This window comes from Oryzias melastigma, linkage group LG13 (genome assembly GCF_002922805.2).
Source record: "Oryzias melastigma strain HK-1 linkage group LG13, ASM292280v2, whole genome shotgun sequence".
Lineage (NCBI taxonomy): Eukaryota > Metazoa > Chordata > Actinopteri > Beloniformes > Adrianichthyidae > Oryzias > Oryzias melastigma.
The window spans coordinates 12850259-12870853 of NC_050524.1; the positions used below are offsets into that span (position 1 = coordinate 12850259).

At 40.9% G+C, this 20595-nt stretch overlaps 1 protein-coding gene across 2 annotated transcripts in view; it reads right to left on the minus strand.

Annotated features, from left to right (window-relative positions):
* Positions 1-201: 201 nt before the first annotated feature.
* The window catches only part of arhgap32a (Rho GTPase activating protein 32a), a 31116-nt gene continuing 10722 nt past the window's right edge, over positions 202-20595 (minus strand). Inside the window, exons 3-22 of one of the 2 annotated variants that reach the window (XM_024276948.2) lie at positions 19635-19740; positions 17957-18048; positions 17645-17729; positions 15527-15613; positions 15277-15414; positions 14563-14655; positions 12786-12908; positions 12623-12700; positions 12443-12524; positions 12212-12361; positions 10960-11062; positions 10427-10571; positions 10122-10204; positions 9712-9819; positions 9477-9622; positions 9197-9410; positions 6401-6549; positions 5381-5455; positions 4623-5291; positions 202-4453 (exon numbers count right to left, since the gene is read on the minus strand). In XM_024276948.2, coding sequence (XP_024132716.2) covers positions 2262-4453; positions 4623-5291; positions 5381-5455; positions 6401-6549; positions 9197-9410; positions 9477-9622; positions 9712-9819; positions 10122-10204; positions 10427-10571; positions 10960-11062; positions 12212-12361; positions 12443-12524; positions 12623-12700; positions 12786-12908; positions 14563-14655; positions 15277-15414; positions 15527-15613; positions 17645-17729; positions 17957-18048; positions 19635-19740 — 4918 coding nt within the window. In that variant the 3' untranslated portion in view covers positions 202-2261. Of the gene's footprint in view, positions 4504-4622; positions 5292-5380; positions 5456-6400; positions 6550-9196; positions 9411-9476; positions 9623-9711; positions 9820-10121; positions 10205-10426; positions 10572-10959; positions 11063-12211; positions 12362-12442; positions 12525-12622; positions 12701-12785; positions 12909-14562; positions 14656-15276; positions 15415-15526; positions 15614-17644; positions 17730-17956; positions 18049-19634; positions 19741-20595 lie in introns of both variants that reach the window. The other variant, XM_024276949.2, reaches the window with a different exon arrangement.

Sequence of the window (20595 nt, forward strand, 5' to 3'; positions counted from 1 at the left end):
ATAATAATAAAAGACAAAACAACGAAAGAATAGACAAACGCACATACAAATAAAAAAATATATATAAATAAAGCCTCAACAAGGAACAAACCATTGTCCCGCCTGTGCCGGTCCCAAGCCTGGTAAATGCAGAGGGTCACGTCAGGAGGCCATTCAAGATAAAACTTTAAAGATATATCAAATATCAAAAGAGAAGATAAATAACTGATAATATATCTTTATTTTTTGATTCATTTACACTAAAATAAGTAATTATTTAAACATAACAGACTTGAAGTATCTATATGTTTTGATTTGAAATAGCACATTTGATGAGTAAAAGGTCATAATCAATTAAAAACGGCACATTGTTAAAAGTTCTCCATAAAGAGGATGGGATTTTACTTCCTGTGACAAAAAAAACACAATGCAATACAAAATACGTTTTTTCCACCTGACTGCATGAGCTGAGTTGCATTTAAGTCGAGCATATTTTGCCATGGCAGCTTTGACTCACAAAGATCATACGTTTTGTTTCAAAGGCTGCAAGATACAATATGCAAAAAAAAAAAAAAAAAACATGAAAACCTAGAAAGTTATCATTTACCCTTAATTTTACCCAGCAAAAGTGCAATTTTTTTTGCCTTAAACAATGAATTCAAGCAAGCTGCTTTTTTTTTGTCTTACAGAAAAAATATATATGTATATCAAGAGTCTCCATGTACATCACATTAAGACAATGTGTTTAAACACAGTTATCTTCAAAAGTGCTTCTTGAAGTCTGAGCAGACTAGAATATAAAACAAAATGTACAGTACGTTAGCCACATGTTAGCTGTGTTTTTATACAAATATAATACATTTAAAATGAATGTTTTTTTTAATATATAGCTCTAAACAACTTTAATGAAACCAGTTAATACCTTGTCATCCCTTTTTTACGAAGTTAAGACATTAAATAAAACATGTCGGAAGTCTTTTTCTCAAACATGCTTCTTACAGTTACTTCCAGACTTTGAAATTAGCGACACTTTCTGCATGTGGTTTGTTCCCACCACAAAATTTTTTTCTGCCAGTGACAGCGTGGTCCCAGCAGCAGCCTTCTTTCACACCGTCTTGAAGTTGAGCCGTTGCCTCTGGACTTATTGGGTTCTCTTCTTGAAACATTTTGCCCCACATTTAAGTAGCTTAATCGTCCATTGTCCTGGTCTCCCCTTCTTTGCTGCCCTTAATGACACTATCCAATTGTAGAAATGTGGGGAATAACAAGTTTATATATAAAGTGAAGACTTTTTAAATTTGCAAGGTATATAAGTGAACTGTATTTTAAGAGCCTTTTGTCTTTGCATGCCCAAGACCCAATAATCTCTGAACAAGTCTGATCCAACTTTTACTAAACTAAATTCCAATTTGAGTTTTTGATAAATTTCTTCCTCATCAACGAAAACGCAGAGGTTAGCAGAGGTTAACCTCACAGTAACCCACTTGGACAGCACATTTTCACTCCCAACTCATCACATACTGACGTTTGGTTAAGGACCCCTCCGCATCACTTTTTGACGTTTTGGGTGTCCCCAACTTGTCGTTTTTTGATGTGCTGGCTGTTTGTAAAATCAAGGGTCCACAACCCTCAGTACGCGGTATTGGATGCAATACCGTACGTGGACTGGTCCTTGGGACACTGCCGGTACTGGTACCCTAACCTGGTATTGGTACCCTAACCTTAACCCAGCACCAAACACAACACCAGACACAGTAATGAACGCGAACTGGCACCGGGTTAAGGTACCAGCACTGGGTTAGTGTATTGGTTTGCTCTGCATCCTGGTACTGATTCCGTTTCGCGGCTTGGAGGCTGGGGACCCGTGATTTAATGGGAACCAGCACATCAAAAAACAAGTTTGGGACACCCGAAATGTCAAAAAGGGACACGGAGGAGTCTTCAGCCAAATGTCAATATGTGAAGAGTTGAGAGTGAGAATGTGTTGACTTAGAAGGTATCTGTGGGGCTTGAACCCAGCCTCACTCAGACTGGTAAAACTCCTTGGATGAGTGGCAAAACGTTTCATGAAGACAAGGCTATAAGTCCAGATCTCAACTTTAAGTCAATGTCACCTTAATGAATGAGATCTTCATCAACATTTTGTTTCACATTATGATAGCAGCTCCTTAAAGTTAAAACAATCACACTTCAAAGACAACAGTCTGTTGGTCTGGATGGGGATAAAGTGCAATCCTCCTTTGGCCCCCATTGTGGAAACAGATACAAAGTAGGGGTGAGAATCACTCGTAGACGCCTGCCTCTGATCTCAGTGGAGCACGATAAAAGGCCTCATGGCCCAGAACGTTTGACAACAGTCTCCGCCCGTGTAAAGACGGGCCAGGTAAATACCCTACCCCTGCTTTAGTGGATCTAGTAGGTTTGTGTCTAGGTGCAGCAAAGTACCCCTCCATGTGGTCATACTGTGTTGGCCTAACCTTGGTGCTTTGAGTCCTTCTGTTGGGCTGAGCGGAACAGCATTCCCGATACTCGGGATCCAGAGGTGATTTGGTGTGGTGGTGATAGTAGTGACGGTGTTCTCTAGTGCTCTGGGAGCGCCTAGGTCTCTTGAGGATAGTGGGTCTCATAACAGAGGAACTATTGTGCACCATTAAAAGATCCTGGTCCTGACCCCCCCTGTGGCTTCTGTCGTTCGGTTCCATGGTCTTTAAGTTGGGGAAACCCTTTTCTGGAAGTGAAGGGACTTTGCGAAGCCCTTGCTGCTGTGAGGAACCCTGTTTGATCTGTCTCAGCAGTCTGGAGTCCACAGCAGAGCGGTGAGTGCTCCCTTGGACCTCAGGATCGACCTTAGACGTGGGCGGGGTTGTGGGCGAAGTTACCTCCTTCAGAGTGTCTGGCTTACTGTTGGAAAGGAGGCTGGCATCTCCTGGATCTGACTTGCTCCTTGTGTGCACTATGTCCCTGCTTCTCGTGTCAGCAGGAGAAACAGGACTCTCAAAGGAAGAAACGACTTGATATGTGTTTTTATGTCGGGATTTACTCTCATGCTTGATTGGCTGATATACAACTCCTAGGCTTTCTGCATCTCTAGCCTCATACACAACAGTGTCCCTGCTCTCCATGATGAGCTCCCTGTTCATTGGGGAAACGCCGTGTGGAGAATAGTTGTAGTAATCTGACTGTCCTCCTCTAGAGGATTGAATTGTGTAAGACTGACTATGATGGACCCCTGTTGGCAGACAGGGCTCTCCAGAACAAAACTGGCCTTCTGAAGGATTCACATCTGTGCAGGGTCTGTAGTAAAACTCAGTGTTGTCAAACTGTGGCCGCACAGAGTGAAGGCCGGTCTGAATCAGCCTTTGATAAGGAGCGTCGTGACTTGCGGCTTGCTCAAGATAAAACATGGCATCAGAGCGCAGGACCTCTGTATCTGGTAAATCGTAGTGGCTAACGTGGGGGGCGTGAAAGGAGCGAGCCCTCCGGATGGCCGGGTGCGCCATCACTCTATCTTCTGGCCTTTGCCATTGCCCTCGCTGTCTGTGGCAGCCGCTGATAAGGTGCTCATCTTTATGTAAGCGTCTGTATTGAGGTGACAACGGTTGCCTGAGACCGAAAGTACTATACCGGCTCTCTGAGGATTGCCTGTACAAGCCTTTAGGTCTAGTGAGGTGTGGCGGCAAAGCACTGGGCCGTTGGCAGCGCATCTCAGGCATCATTCCTGAATAGTTTGGCAAGTGACGATGTGATCGGTGCTTACTGTAGGCATCCTCGGCACGATGGGTCAAGACGTCCAGAACTCTGTCTCCTTCTGAGCAGTAGAGATGAGAAGAAGAGGCAGTTTGTAAGTGTCGGGGGAAAACTTCCTCGATGGAGGCTGGCATAGATGACTCTGCTAGAACAGCGCGGAAATTAAAAACATCTACGGAGTCAGTGTTAGCGTATATAGGAGAAGCTGTTGGGCTCCGGGCTGGGCAGAAAGGCTGACAGGGTGTTGACACCCCAACACTGTGATACATGTGCTCACCGTGTGCGACATCTTCAGATTCTTTGCCCTCTCTGTGTTCCCTTCCCTCTGTGCTGCCTTCGTCGAAGCTCCCGGATCCAAGAGGACTGACGTTAGGAGTGAAATTACATGTGCTTTCTTGGCCGTCACTGACGTTCAGCTGCAAGCGCTGTAAGTGAGCAGGGTCAGGGCCACAGCCCGTCTCCGAGGGCCTTTGCCACAGGGAAACGGGGGACTTCCGAGAGAAGCAGTACTCCTGGGGACACCCTCTGACGTCCAGAACCGAGGGTCTTGGTGGGTGATGCACCTCCTGTCTCTGGTTAAGATGCAGCGGGGTGTTGCTTTTTCTTTGGGGGCCACTGGCGGCCTTCTGGGCAGATTCAGCCAGGGCCAAGGCCAACTTGCGTGCAGCACTCGTCAAGGGAGGATGAGGAGGAAGAACAGACACTGAACTCATAAGTCTATCTGTTCCTGGGGAGGGATAAGACAAACAACGCTACAGTATGACAGGACAAACAAAGCTATGGTAAGACATGATGGGACAAGACACAAAAGCTTTCATAAGAAACTACAAAGTTAGAACTTATATACTAGCTTTACACTTTAAATAACCTAAATGTTAAAGGGGAGAGGTACTGACCTGGATCAGGCAGGTTCTGTGCAGACTGACCAATGTCTGTCATGGCTGACATCTGACTTGCAGAGCTGTGCGGGCTGCGCCGTTGAAAGGACACTCTGGACTCTTTTCCATCTGCCACTGGAGGCTTAGTCTTATCTACTTGGGGAGAGGAATTGGGCTCAGGGGGCAGAGAGGCAGAGGTAGTTTGACCATCTGCCAGTATTTTAAATGATTTTTTCTTCAATTTGGGAGAGAGCTGCTTAGAGGTAATCTTCTTCCCACCTTTACCAAGAACAGGGCTGACATCTGGTGAGTGCGGGCTACCGATGTTGTTTGGAGGGGAGACAGGCTCAGACTCGTTGGAACAGCCGGCATTTCTCCTCCATTTACTCCCATCTCTGTTGCGTTGCAGTGCAGGCGTTACCGACTGAGGGCTGCACTGAAAACTCATGGGGTCAAAGTCTAAGGAAGAAATGCCTGCAGCTGGTGGAAAAAGGTCCAGATCGTCTTCCATGTTTGGAGGCGAAACACCTGGAGTGCAGACTAGATCTTCATCGCTCTGCTCTTCATTTAGTTGAGGGCTTCCAATGTCATCTTTACTCCTGGTCTTGTGCAGATCTTCTCTGCTGACTGGAGAAATGGCCCCACTTGTTGAACGAGGTCGTAGAGGGCGATAACTCGAGCGATCCCCTGTGGTGAAAAATGTGAGATGTATTTTTATTTTTGGCTAACAGTTTAAGAAATAAACAGCAAAAAAAAAAAGCTCATTTAATAATTACCTGCTAAATTTTGTAAAGAAGTGAGAGATTCTTCACTTTTGGTGGAGCGCAATGTGCCGCCATGTCCTCGTCCGCCTGCAAACATTGATATTTTTCACAGTGAATCACTCATAGTCTGTAAGCTACATTTAAACATTAACTCAAGCCTACTACAACAATTGACAGTAAGCCCAATTAAAAAAAAAATTAAGATGCTTTTTAAACCCTTTGATGAGATCTACAAAAAAGAATTAGCATCATTACTTATGAGATATAGATAGTATAATGAATTGTTGGGTAATTTGGTAAGTTTTTGCTCACAACTATGTTTAATTTAAAATGTGAAAATATTGACGAGTGATCGGGAAAAACATCTTATTTACCCACTGTCTCAAATTTGATCCTCACGCTTTTAACACATTGTAACCAAATTATTATTAGCAAATTTTGGATTCTTTCAATAAAAAATAAATCATTCACAAAAAATAATTACAACAGATGAGTTATTCTCACCATAATGTTTTAAAAATTAGCCAAACTTTTTCCGCTAAAAGTGTTTTTGAGATTTCATGGAAGCCGCCATTTTGAAATGAGTAGGAAAAGCCTCCCTACAGCCCCTAGTGGAATAATGATGAACTACAGGGCAGAAAACATGGACTCAGATAGGGTTTTAAGGAGAGTTTGGATCACACTAATGAGAAAGGAGGTCTCAGAAATGCTGTGTTAACCCTTTAACACCTGAGGCATTGCCGGCCACAAAATCTTCAACATTTTGTAATTTTTCAACCGTTAACATGGTCAACGTAACTCCAGCAGATTCTGAAGGAGAAACTCGTCGATCGAGCTGAAAATTGAAAAGCTACAGTAAATCAAAGAACAAAAACACTAGTGCTCCGGTGCTAACGGGTTAAATATGATACAAAAGGTTCTATACAGTAAATATGTGCAGGAATGAAATTGCATATATAACAAAAATAGTTCTTGAAAGTAGCAAAGAAGTATGACGTTTTCAGGCTGCTTTGGAAGAAGCAGTGAGCTGACCTGGCAGTGCAATGCTTTTTATCTCATTTGGTTCACTGGGGTGTCGCTTCAGTTTACGCTTGGACACAGAGTGTGACTTGCCCAGGTGGAAAAAAGAGAGCCAGTTCCCCACAGGAGATTTCTTAGCCTTGGCAGGAAGCCGCTTAGTGCTGCAAGACAGGAACAAATCCCATTTAACACTTTAACTTGTCCTTCTTATTAAAATAAATTGCTCCACTAAGGAGGAAGATAATATCTAAAACATTAGAGTGTGGGAACCTTTGATTTTTTTTACATTTCACCTGTGAATCATGAAGTCCATGAAAAGCTTTTCCGAAATATTAATATAGTTATTATTAGCACAGATTTCAAATTACACACAGAAGATATATATGTTAGTATACATGTTAGAAAATCCCACAATTAAGTACATTTAAAATAATGTTCAGTAAAATATTTAAAAAAAAAGAAAATTAACAAATCAGGACTGAAAAATAAAATGATATTGGTGCTTTCCAAACAAAAGTTTAAACAAAAAATAAATCCATCATAGAGACATATAAAGCTAACTTGTTTAGCATCACAAGTCTCCTTAAATCTGCCTAACAACAACAACTTTAGGTATAGCCACTAGGGGAAAAAAAGAGAATAAATATATTTATTTTCAACATAAGCCCTGATCAACTTAAAAAGACATCATAGGTTAACTTTAAGGTCAAAGTCAGGGTCTGCAACCTAAGGCTCCACATGTGGCTCTTTTACCCTCTATAGTGCCTCTCTGGCTAAAGAAAAATAACATGATAGTAGCCCTTAAATTATCTAGTTAGCACTGATTTAATTTTAAAAAGTTTGGGGTATGGCTGAGGCGCTCCTAACTTTTTTTTGCGTCCCTGTTGACCTTTCACCAACTCAAAAGGCCTTGTGTGCTCCACCTTATTTGCACAGATTCCATATACGATCAAAAAGTTTGATCTTCTTTGATTGCCCTTTGTATGTTATTAGTTTAAAGGCATATATTATCAACAATGATTATTAGCTATTCAGAAGTGGGTTGTAAGAAAATAAATTTGTACATTTTAAAAAATATGTTAATTTCATTGAAAACAGATGAAGTCATTGTTAGGTCCACAGCTTAAGTCAGTAAGGAAAGGTATGACAGCACACTATTCTGGTGCCAGATGTGCTGAATAGTGTTTGAAAGTGTGGACCGGATAATGTCTCAAAGACGCTCTCAATAAATCTGCCTATCATCTGAACATTAGGCTATTCTGAAGTAGCCTCTTTGATCTAAACCATCTTGAACATCAGTAGAAGAACATGGCATCTGGAGAGTTTACCCATCAAACCTGTGATATTCTAAGCTTTTTCTTCACAAGGAGTGGCCCAAATTACCTCTTGGCAAGTGTTAAAGTCATTGATGGTTACAAAATCTGTTTGTGGCTTTTGTGGTAGTATCTACGTCAAAACTACAAGCTTTTTCCAACATATTTTTTTTCAGTCTGCTCCTGATTCACAACGATTTGAGTAGGGAAATCCTCAGAAATGTCATGTAAGCTTATTTTTATTTATATATGTCCTATATTATGAAAAAATGACACAAGAACATGTTAAAAACACTAAAAAGAGAGTCTTTAAATTGTGTTTTTGTGAAAATTGTGGTAATGAAGTGTTTTTTTTTGTTTGTTTGTTTTGTTTTTGCAATGTTCATAAATACTTAAAGGGTAACCAAACCCTTAATCAACTTTTTTTTGGCTGTTTACCTCTTTAAATTGGGCTTTCTGTTTGTCATTGACAAATTCTTGATAAAAAAAAAAAAGTTTAATTCTTGAAAATATATTCAAAACCTGTATGTGTGCTGCCCCCTACAGGTTGAATCTAGGTATTACAGTTGAATTTTGTGATTGGTCAATCCATGTAAGTTTTAGAAGTCTCACATCATGATCTGCAGCTCCAGTAATGATAACAGTCCAGCCCCCAAGCTCCACCCCTCTGACTGGATTTTCAAATTTTAACTGTGGGTGGAGTCAGCCTCCAACTTCCCTGTTTGGTTACCCTTAAAGCATCTTTTAAAGACCCACTCCAATGAAAATGTTCTTTTTTGTGTTTTTAACATTTTCTTGTAGCATTTTTCTCATAATAGAGAACCTATATAAATTAAGAATTCACAGTTAAAACTTTCAGAGCATTTTTAATTTAAATCACGTTGGATCAGAAACCCGGATGCTAGAACAACCTAGGGCTTATGATGCAACTATTGACTGGGTGTGCCAAAGTCTCTTCTTTCCCTTGCATACATATTGCTCGGCATTATTTTTGCATTGCTAATGCTAGCTTGAGCTTATAAGCTTGAGCACGCAGACAAGAGCTCCCAACGATGGGGAGGAGAAGGGGAGCGGGGTTGCTCCGAGCCAACAGTCCCGCTCACAACCCAGAATTGGAATTCTAATGAGCTACTGCAGTTGGACATAAAATATGTCTTAAGAAATGACAGAATATTTTTGATTTTGGCTAGAATCTGCTCAGTCATAATTTAATAAACTTCTAGGAACGATTTTACAAAAGAAAAAAATTTGACTGGAGTGAGGCTTTAAAGACATAATCCATCTCTGTTTTGAGTGCAATATTGTCAAACTCCCTGTTAGGATGAAGATCAGGCATCCCTAAACCTTTTTCCCGTGTGGCGTATCATTTCCCCTCTAAAGCCTTAGAGTATGTAGGTGAAATATCAAATCATGCCCCTGCGGAGTGATGACCGAGCAGAGGAAGGATTCCTATTAGACACACATGGAGGACAGGCGCGGCAGCTCATTTATCTACCTCTCCACTGGGAGCTCGATGACTGTGTGGAACTTGCCGAGGAGAGCTTCAGGCCCCTCCCCGACCTCGATGTAGTCGCTGTGGGTGAGGCAGGGCGTGGTAGCCGGCGAACCAAGCTGCGCTTGAGTCCGAGCCTGGGCTTCCTCCAAAGACAACAGCTTGGTGGAAGGGGAGCAAACCATCAGGGACTTTGGTCTGGATAAGGTGCTTTTACCTGAAATTAGTACAAGTTAAGATAAATTCATACAAATATTTCATTTCTTTTATGTTAGAAACTTACCAGTGCTTTCTCTAATGATGGTGTTGAGTTTGGGGCTGAAAAGAGTCTCCGTGTTGTTGAGGATGAACTCCACCACCACCGACTGGATGCGCACTTCCATGAACGCCGCCGTGCCGCTAAAACAGGCTGACTCGATCTGTCTGGACCTAAAACAGAACACATCATGACCTATTTTGCTACTTTGGGCTGCTGAGACATGCCCCACTTCAGGCAGTGGCGTGGGAGTGACGGTTACCTGAGCAGGTTGGGCGCCCAAACGATGGCCAGGTTTTTCGTGTGCATGTTAGTGGTGCTGCTGAAGGTAGCCAGGCGGGAGAGGTGCCTCATGAGGAATTCTAGTGTCCTGGAAATTTACAATCAGGCAAGCAGTCATTTCCTCTGCCAAGTTATGGAGGCTCATGTAGGTCATTCAGAAAGTGTTGTTTCTCCTGCTACCAGCAGGGGGCGCAATGTTGGATTTAGTGCAGAGGAATTACTTTTTCTATGCAGATCATTAAGAATCAAAAAGCTGTTTTAATGGATTTGAAAAAAGGCTAAAAATGAGCAATTTAACTACAGATTTACGTAAAGGCGCTTCGGTTTGCTTCTTCCTGTGCAGTTTAAACTTCAGGCCAGCAGGGAGCAGTAGTGAGCCGTGCAGCTGACCTGTAATGTGGAGGAGGCAGCTGCTGGATGACATTGTGGATTTTGACCAGTCTCTCCTCATCCGTGGCGGCAGACACAGCTTCCTGTGAAGCAGCAGAGAACAAACCCAGCTCACATCCTTGAGATACTTAAGAGTCAGAGCAGACGGAGTAGCCTTAACATCTCCACACACTCCTTCCTCTATGTTTTTAAAGGATCCTGTTTTAGTTAAATTTATTTCTGGAAATATCCACGTGTTCTGATTTTGAAAATATTTTCAAATATAGATGTTTTTTATTTATATATTTAAAAAAAATGGTCCTTACTGAAAATCTATCATAGAGCTGGTAGGTGAGCAGAGGGTTGGGCAGCTCTCTGAAGTACAGCTTGCACAGGGAGCCCACTGAATGGATGTCCTGCTTGAACACATCCCGGCTCAGGTCTGGGATCTGCTCTGAGTCAAATTCATGTCTGAAAAAGGGGAGACAGACCTTAAAAATCATGTTGTTGCTCGTCTCAAGCCATAAAAATACAGTTATAACTTTATGAAGCCATAGACCAACAATGTTGGATTCCTTATGATAAAATAAAGAGAAGGTTAAAGAGAAGATTATCATTTATCTGAATAGATTGTCTTTCGCTTAGTTCATCAAAGCTTGAATTATTTGTGGTGAAATTAGGAAAGAGCAGCTCAAACACTTAAGAAAATAAAAGCAGAACTATTTAAAGTTGGTTTTTAGCTTGTTTAACAGATTATACTGTGGAAAAGCCCATAACCATAACAAGACTCTGCCAGATATTGAGATAAAACCTAGTGTTGGTTAATCGACAGCATTGCTACAGGTAAAGACGCTCAAACCTCAGTTTTTGAATGTTGGAGGAAATCCCTGAGAGTCTGTAGATTCCATCCACCACTCCGTTCTTCTCAATGAACTCGGCACAACTCTTGACCACCTGTGGGACTGAAGAGACAAAAACACAATAAGAACACAATTACCATGAATGATATGATTTGTGATCACAGAGTCTACAGTCAGTCAGAAATATTCATTGTGTATGTCCAATCGTTCCTTAATTGATCAACAACTGTCAAACAATTCCATCCAGATTAACATTTCTATAGAGGAGTATTTCTTTATTCAAATCATGAATCAGGAGCAGATGAAAAAAAATGCTAGCAAAAAAATACCGTTAGCGGGCCACAAGCTCCGCTCTTTTCCACTTTTCGAAGACTATATTCATGTACGTCTTTGTTTTCCTCGTCTGATCTGATATCTGTCTCAAGACTGTACAGCTGGACAGTTCCAATATTGCTCTTTTTGTTGCACCGGTAATGCTAGATGGGGTTATGAGTGGCTGTAAGCTAGCAGGAGAGCATGTCAACACATGGATGATGAGAAGTGGGGGTGGGCTTACTCCGCACCAACAAGTCCTGCCCACAACTTAGAGGCAAATTTCTAATGAACTCCTGCCGCTCTGCAGAAACTATGTCCTAGAAAACAACGATTTGAGCTACAAACGACATCATTGTAATTAAAAGATGACTTTTAAAATATCTTAAAAGATGATTGGAGCGGGACTTTAAGTAAGGTGTTTTAGGTCAACCAGAATATCCTTTTAAAATAAACTAAGAAGAAAATCTGTGACTCTGAATGCCGCCAGTCAATTCAGCAAAAAAATCAGAAACACCATGAAAAAAGTGAAAACCTCAAATATAACTATAATTCCATTATAGGGAATTTATAGTTAGCAAAATAAATAGTCAAACTTAATGAGCTAATAATACATTTATTTCATATCACTGACAGGAAGTCTGACACTCTTTAACCCATAAATGCTGAATAAATCATTTAAATTGATTTCAAAATACATAAAATCAACTAATTTTGAAGTTTTTACAGAAAATTAAATGACATAAAAATAAGATAGCATAGATAAATGCTACATGAGGTGAACTTTTCAGTGAAAACAAACTTTTTGCAAACCTCCATTATTCTATGACAAAGATCTAAACACAACTTTCCTGAATTTTTAAGAATAAACTTTCATTGTTCAAAAGTTAACACAGTGGGGTGATGATAAAAACGAAGTTTAAGCTTCAAACATTTTACCTTCATGTTCGGAGTTGTGGAGATGCTCCCCGAGGTCACACCCAAACACTCGTTCTCGCAGGATGCCGCGTTGCCGGAGCTTCTGTGGCGGCGGCCGAGACTTCATGAACGACCTTAGGAAGGTGACCAGCTTCCCGTGCTTCTTAAACACTGACATAAACACACATTCACGTCAGCCACTCTGGCGTGATTTCTGGGCTTTTTGGTCAAACTTTTCTCAGCGTGAACTACCTGGCTTCGGCATGGTGCTCTGTACGGTAGAGGGGATCTTCTCGTTTATGAGCTCAACACACTCACAGGGGAAGAAACCGACCTGCAGGAGGAAGGAAAACACACTGATAAATAAGTGCTGCTGGAGATGAAATGGTTTTCAAAAGCTGTTTTTGAACTAAATTAGCATGAAGATTTGACCTGAAAGCCATGCTTCCCTCTCCACCAGCCTGTGTCTTCCTTAGGAGGCATATCGATGACTGACACAATGTCCCCCACCTGCAGCACAAAGACCATGACATTCACATCTCGTCACTGAAAGGCTTCAGGAGAGATGCAGGAACACTGAGTGACACTTTGTTACCTCGAAGGTTAACTCGTCGGTGGCCTGAGCTGTGTAGCGTTTTGTGACGTGGGCGGCAGCGATGGCGGGGACGTTGATCGATGCTTCTTCTGACACCAACAGATGGTTCCCCTTGTTGTCGATCTAGAGGGAAAAACGTAAAGAGGACATGTGGGCCCAGCTTTGTGAGGTCTGGAGCTTCATCAAAGGCTGCCAGTTCTGGGTTGAGTTATTTCAGTATTCTGGTTCCTATTGGCTCTTAGAGCAGCGTTCAACTGATGTTTCTTCTCTGATACCGATGAAGATATATTCGTATTTACTCTTCAGAAAAGGTGCTAATTATTCTAAATTAATATTCCCTAACTTCTGGGCAGCGGACCGGTACCAGATTGTGGGACAGTTGGTACTGGGCCGCAGGAAAAAAAAAATGCGACCCATATTTTTTTCCCTTTTATCTATAATCTGATTCTGAAGGAAGTTTTATTTTGAAAAACTACTAGATTCTCCACCTCATCTTCAAGTCGCTCAGTCACGTGTCCAAATCCCATCAGCTACTTTCTTAAAGCAGTTGTGCCGACTGCTAAAGTAAAACCCTGAAGCTAGCAAAGTTAACAAAAATAAACACATTTCGAACATTTATTTTTGCAGAAAAGAGCCAGTGATGAAACAAAAGAAAAAGCTTGAACTTCAAATTAAAAGTAATCTGCATTTAACAATCAAAAAACAGGAGTCTATATCTGAAATATGGATTTTTTGTGACAGTTTTCCCACACATCATAATAATCATCTTTACATCATGGTTTGGGCAAATGCTCGACTCTGATTGGCTGCGGGGTGTGAGAGATAATGCCCAACCAGGTGTGCATTATCGTATTGGACGTTTGTTGAAAGAGCTCTCTGAAATGATGCTTTATTTTGCCAATCATGACAATCAGCACCACTTTCCTTTGCTGCTGTAGTCGAGGTCGGTGCAGGCTCTGTAGCCGTTACCGTGACAACATGTTGCACTGTGTATCAAATCATTTTTGCAAAAAAGAGATTTAATTGAAAAGAAAAAGGAATAAAGAGCTAAAAATTGATTATATACTTAATTGTTTCATGAGTGATTGTGGTATAAAGAGACTTTATCCCTTTCAGAATAATCAACAATCTGCTGTCTAATGTTGCAAGGATGCTGCAAATAAACTTCCTCAATTAGTGGATTCATGATTATTAATATATTTGGATAACAACAGTTTAAATGTTTTTTTTTTTTATTTATCCATCACACCTTTAAGGTGGGATTAGGCTGAAGTTGGTGCCAATTTTTTAGCTTCCACTGTGACAGTTTTGGGTTAAGGGGAAATCTGTGTCACATTTTCATAGTTCCTACACAAAATCTTGAACAAATAGAGTTTAAAGCAGCTGCAGATAATTTACAGAGGATGAAAATAAACGAAACCCTCAAAAGTTGAGAGAAAATAGAACTTAGAGGATAAAAAATGGAGGCCCACTTTTGTCACAGGTCGGTCTGTGAAAATATTGTCTGACAGTAAACTGGTCCGTGGCCTAAAAGCGATTGGTCTAAACCAATAAGTCTAACTGTGGTGTTTGATCACCAGCTTAACTCAAATCCAAAGCACATACTGTGACCGGATTTCCTTTTGACAAAAGGCTTCAAAAATCCAGTGTAACAGGATACATTGATACCACGGTGCAGAACCACAAATCTAAGTTATTTCAGATAGAAATAAAATATATTCTTTATCTTGCAGAAATATGTGACTAGTTGGAAAACCACTAACGTAAAAGCAGTTACCTCCATCCACGTCAGCACTGGACCACAGTTGATCTTGTTGTCTGCGATGGCAGAAAAGCGCGACAGGTAGGCTGCCAACATTGCTGCAACCGACTGAAGGGAAAAACCCAAGATTTCAAAAAGGTCACTGACAGACAGAAACTGATCTCTCTTGTCTTTACCGTTAGAGATTAAAGGCCCACTCCAATGAAATTTGTTTTTTTTTTGGCGTCTTTAGTGTATTCTTGTAGCATTTTTCTTATAATGGAGGAAATAAAGAAGATTAAAACTACATTTCAGAGTATTTCTTTACTTAAATCGTGAATTAGGAGCAGACAACAAAAGTGCTTTTGGGAAAAGCTTGTAGCAGTGGCGTACAAACTACAATTGTCAGGCCCAAAGCTCACAGCTCAGCTCCATTCTGATCCAACCTGGCTGATATCTGGCTCATAACTATATAGATGGATAGCTCCGATATTGCTCGCCGTTTTTGTTGCACTGGAACAGTTCGGTTGGGGGTGTGAGGAGCTGCAGACTAGTGGGAGTGTGTGTAAACAAAGGGATAATGGGATATCAGAGCAGGCTTACTCTGCGCAAATGGTCCCGCCCACAACTAAGAAGTGACTTTCTGATGAACTGGTGCAATCCAAGCTTAAAAAAACTCTAGAAAATCTCTTACAATAGATCAAAGGATGATTGGAGTGGGACTTTAAAAGAACTTGGAGCTTATGGTACCTCAAAGGTGTCAGTCAGTGAGCTGTGTCTTGGAAGTTCAGGGAGCTGGGAGTAACGGCGGTCATAGATGCACAAGTGCAGGTGTTTGTCGAGCACCCGGAAGTCTTCATAGGATCTCCTCACTATCCAGTTTCTTCCCTGACAGAGACGATGGGAGAAAATCATCATAAAACTCATTACTTTTGTAAAACTTCAATGTCTTTTGAGATAAACTTTCATTAAATAGTTTTACTGTCAAAGCAAATCCTACCTGACAAGTGATCTGGATCAGAAAGACTAGTTCTTTGGAGTCCAGACCGACCTTTGGCCCTTCATTCTGCTCCTCTGCAAAGGTCAGCTATGGAGAAAAGAACCAACAAACATTAAGAGAGCAGTGCTGGTTTAAATAATAAATGACTTTTATATAGCAGCCTTTTTGGCATACAAGAAGTGCATCATGTCCTCCCTTAATTCAATAGTAAAACAAATGAAGGAGGGCAGATGGAAATCATGGAAAATCGTCAAATGCGACGGGAGCTTTTCCCTCCATTTAGAAGTGATCTATATTTTCACATCTGCATCAATCATGCAGAGCAAAATGTAAAATAGATCAGCCATTGAAGTATCAGGGGGTTGCAGAGTTACTTTTTTTTGCTGACATATTTGATGTACTCCAAAGCTAACAAGCATTTAAATCCTGAAGTAGTTTGGGAATATATTGACAGGCGTAACTCAAGATTTGACTTCAAAGGCTCTCCAAGCCAAGGGAAGTTCTGGTTATTTATAACTGCAACTCATCCAGATACGGTTACACAACATGCTGCGACCTAGTTACTGCACAAGAGCAATGGAGTAAAGTAGAATCTTAGAGAAGAAGGAGAAAATACATTTGAAAATCAATAAAAATCAAAGACTTATCTGAAAAATTCAGTTTCTAATATTATCAAGTGGCTAAAACAGATATAATTAGAGAAAAAATATAAAATAGTTTGTAAAACAGAAGAAACATCAACCTCACCTATACTCTAATTAGCATCTCTTTCCCATATGATGCTTAGACCTCCTTTCAAAATAAAGCATGCTAGCATCTGAAGGATCTTGCACAGAAATACACCCACATCCTCCCATTTATTTCCAAACATCTGCAGCTAACACGACAGCCGGTAAACAGTTCATGTTACCTCCCACTAAAACATCTCAGATTTCCATCTGCAGCCCCTTCTTTGTGCGTGCGGTCGCAGCCTCGGACCCTGGCGAGCTCCTCCGAATCGCCAAATCTTTATAGCAGAAGAGTTTAAAAGGTCGCCGGCTTCTTTTTCTCCAGCTTCTCTGAGGGGCTTTGGAGGATCACACAGCCATGCTTTACTCCAAGCAGAAAACATAAAGCCAGCATGCTTTTTTGGATTGCAGTTTGCCCCCTCCCTCCTCGATTCTCTCCTCAGATCATTTCACCCTCCCCTGCTCCATCGCCCTCCCCCCCTCTCGCATCCATTCTTCTTTCTCCGCTGACAAAGAGGTGGGGGGGGCAAATGGGCTCAGCCAGAACACGCAGACGCAATGGCTCGCCTATCGTGCATGAGACAGATAGATGACCCTTCCTCATTTCAGAGCGAGGCGAGCTAATCTGCAGAGGGAATCAGGCGGTGCGGCTGCAGACAGAAGCCATCCTTGTGCTGCCCTTGTGAAAGCAGAAGATCTGATTTCTGCCCTCCCTCGTTGCTGCAAAATTAAAAACAAAAAGCATGGCGGGAGAGCGAAGACTTGCCTTCCAGATTGATTTTTGCACGATGCATTTGCATGCAAACCTTCAAACATTCTTTGCTTTTGTTTCATTCTGGAGCTTTTCAAGGTCAATGGGACCCTTGTGTCGCTCCGATTCCATCCCCAGAACAAATGAAGTGGTCACAGTCACGGCAGCCGCAGCAGCAGAGTGTTTACCCCAAACAGAGCGCCACAATCTAAAGGATTAAAGAGGCCGGATAGTGCAGCTCATTACTGCAACATGCATGGATGTAGCCCAACAATATGCACCAGGAAATGTTCAGACACTTTGCATTCAGGCAGACCAGCAGCCTCTGGCTGTGCAGAGAAAATGTGTGCACTCTGCTGGTAAATACATGGAACTGCACCAAGTTTATCCAGGCGGTTAACAGCCATTTTCACACGTGGCTGAGCAAACACTGGGACCTAACTGCCCCTTCTTATCAAACGCTGGTAATTAAACCAAAAAAAGTCTGCATTCGTTTCTCCCCTCCTGAGTAGTAAAATCTCACTAATAGCTAAAGAGAAGAGTATTGATTTACCTGTTAAGAAGTTAAAAAAAAAAAACAGCTGCTGAACTGAATCCTGAAAACTCAGTCAGTCTCTGCTGAGTGCTGTCAGAGCTCACCTGTACGTTGCCAAAATCTACAGTCTCATAGTGGAAGTGGGCGCACTCTGCCAACCTGGGGAAGTGACCTCTGGGGAACGTTAACCTGGAATAAGCAGAACAGTCACAATTCAAGGCACACTGACATGTTGTTGAAGTGCAGAGCAAAGCAGTGGGGTGAGAGAAAAAAAAGCTGCAAAAACCAGAGAGATCAGACCAGAGTATATGCGACAGAGACCGCCATTATTTCACTGGACCTAATTTCAGTGGCCTGGATAAAAGGCCTGGTTTGCAGCCCATAATAGCAGAGACGCTGTCAACGAGAGCACCTACTTCTTCATGTTCTTGACCTTCATGCTGGCTGTGCTGACGCAGGAGCGCAGGAGCGGCTCTGCGGGGAGCTCTGTGATGTCATCAGTCCTCACCTGCAAACACGAAGATGAGGAAACATGGCGTCCCGTCACAGGAAGGCGAGTTTTCTACAGCACTGTAGTCAGGAAGAGAACCTGACAGGTTCTTTAACTGCTACAACTATATTGAAACCAGTAAACGTATATATATGGACTCCTGAGGCATTACATGGATTAAAAATGTTACTTTTAACTTTTTCACAAATTCATTTTTATAATCAACTTAAATATCAAAATGTTTGCATTGGATTAATTGGTGTATAAAGGCTGTTTTTCCATGAGCTGTATTGCAGATATCTCTGTTCATAATATTAACGTTCATTTACAATTCAAACTGGAAAAAGTAATATCATGAACTGGATGATATTTGGAGCCATTTGAGATCTAAAGTTATAGTTTTGGTTAAAGGAGTGCAACTTTTGTTATTTAAAATTAAACAAAAAAAAGTTATGATCACTAATAAATCTGTTGTTCTCAAAAATGACATTTTTGAATGTTTTTTGTCTCTCATCTCGCTTTTTAACTATCTTCAATTTTGCAGTCTCAAGTTTCAGTCTGGATTAAACTTTTTTCATTTTTGCCACACCAACCAGCCAATCACAGACAAGAGGTTTCATGCTGATGCTGATTGGTCTAGATTCTATCCTATCAAGTGTCTCTGCCTCACATCAACGGTGCTTAGAGGCAGACATACATGGGCTTCGTATCGGTGCTGTTGACATTTTCAGAAATTTCCATCTCAAAACTGTGACTTTTGTTTGCAATAAAAATTACAAAAATCACTCGATATGTATGTTTGGTTAGTCTAAGTGTCTCTAGTTGTGCATGTGTGAGTGATTGTGTTTCCTGGGGTAAGACAAGCGACCTATCCAGGATGTAACCCGCCTTCACCCCAACAGTAGCTGGGATAGGCTCCAGCAACACTGTGACACTGAAAGGGATATAGCGGGGTAAGAAGATGGCTGGATGGGTGGATGGATGGGTGGATGAATTTGTTGCTTTTGGGTCCCAGAGTGTGTGAAAATGAAAAAGAAGACAAAACTAAATACAACTTAAAAGGGATTTCAGCAAAAAAACAAAAAACAGTTTACAAACTGCAACAATCCCATCACAAACTAAAATGTGAAATCTTGAAATTAAAGGAAATGGAGGAAAAAATAAAACACCCACAGAGGTTTTGAGTAATTATTGTATCCTAGAAACAAAACAGGCTTTAACGTATAAAAGAAAAGTGCCATAAAACGAACCGCTCATCTGCATCAATTGAGATTTTCACGTTTATTACAAATATGACAAACTTAATCTACCAAACCTTCCTCACCAAATGATGCTACTTCGTGGAACAAGAATATTTTTGGTGATAAAAGCAGAAGTCTTTCGTTTTAGAAACAACCGCTCTTATGGCTCTAACATTCCCCCCACGCGTTTCTACATCTGCTTCACCCTTTGCATTGCAAGTCACAGATTTATAAATAGAAGTGCAAAGTCTGGCTGTTATAAGTAAGCCCAGAGTTGCCTCAAGGAAGGATATCAAGTCTATGTTCATTTTCTTGCACTGGTGAGTCAGTCATGTGTGTGACTGCATGTACGTGGGCGCCTACCATGGCACTGGATGTTTCTACTGGCTGCCTCTCTTCTGGAGGAGTGCTGCTGGTAGCTGGAAGTAAGGCATTGCTCATCTCCAAGTCCGCAGATGGGAGTTTATCTCTGCAAAAAGACAGCATTAAAAAATGCATAAATATTTAGTAAAATCATGGAAGTTTTATATTTACAGTTCCACTCCGATCATCTTTTGATCTGTTGTAAAAGCGTTCCCAGTGGTCTTTTAATTTTAATAAAGCTGTTTTTTGACAAAACAATTAAAAAACCTGTGTTGTTTTCTAGGACATTGTTTCTGCAGAGTGGTGGGGGTTCCTTAGGAATTTGGCTCTGATTGTTGGTGTGTTAGCCTTTCCTCATTTCCCATCATCCCTTTGTTCACATGCTTTCCTACTAGCTTTGATACGGTGGCCGAGACGTCAAAAAAACAAACAAACAAAAAAAAAACGTAACTGTGCAAACAAAAAAGGAACTATGCAAACGATTCTGTAAATAAAAGAGATTATGTTATAAATTTTAAAAAGTTACAAATAAAAAGTAAACTGCTGCTGCAAAATAAAAAGCTGCAAATAAAAAAAAATCCTGCAAATAAATAAAATGCTTCAAGTATAAAAAATCTGCAAATAAAAAATGCTGCATATAAAAATTCTTTCCAAAAAAATCGGCAAATAAAAAAAATGCTGCAAATAAAAAAAGGCTACAAATTAAAAAAATGCTTATAATAAAAAAAGCCACAATGGAAGCGGATTATCAGGGATTGTTTTTGTCCGTGGACCGTTGTGAGAAGAAGAAAAAAAATCAAGAGTACGAATTAGAAAGTTAGTGTTTCGATGTCACCATGTCAAGTTAATATTTTATTCTTGATATTCCTCTTACAATGCATCGGCATAAAAACAATCCCCAATAATAAACTTCTGTTGTGGCTTTTTTATTTGCATCGTTTTTTGCTTATTTTGCAGCAGT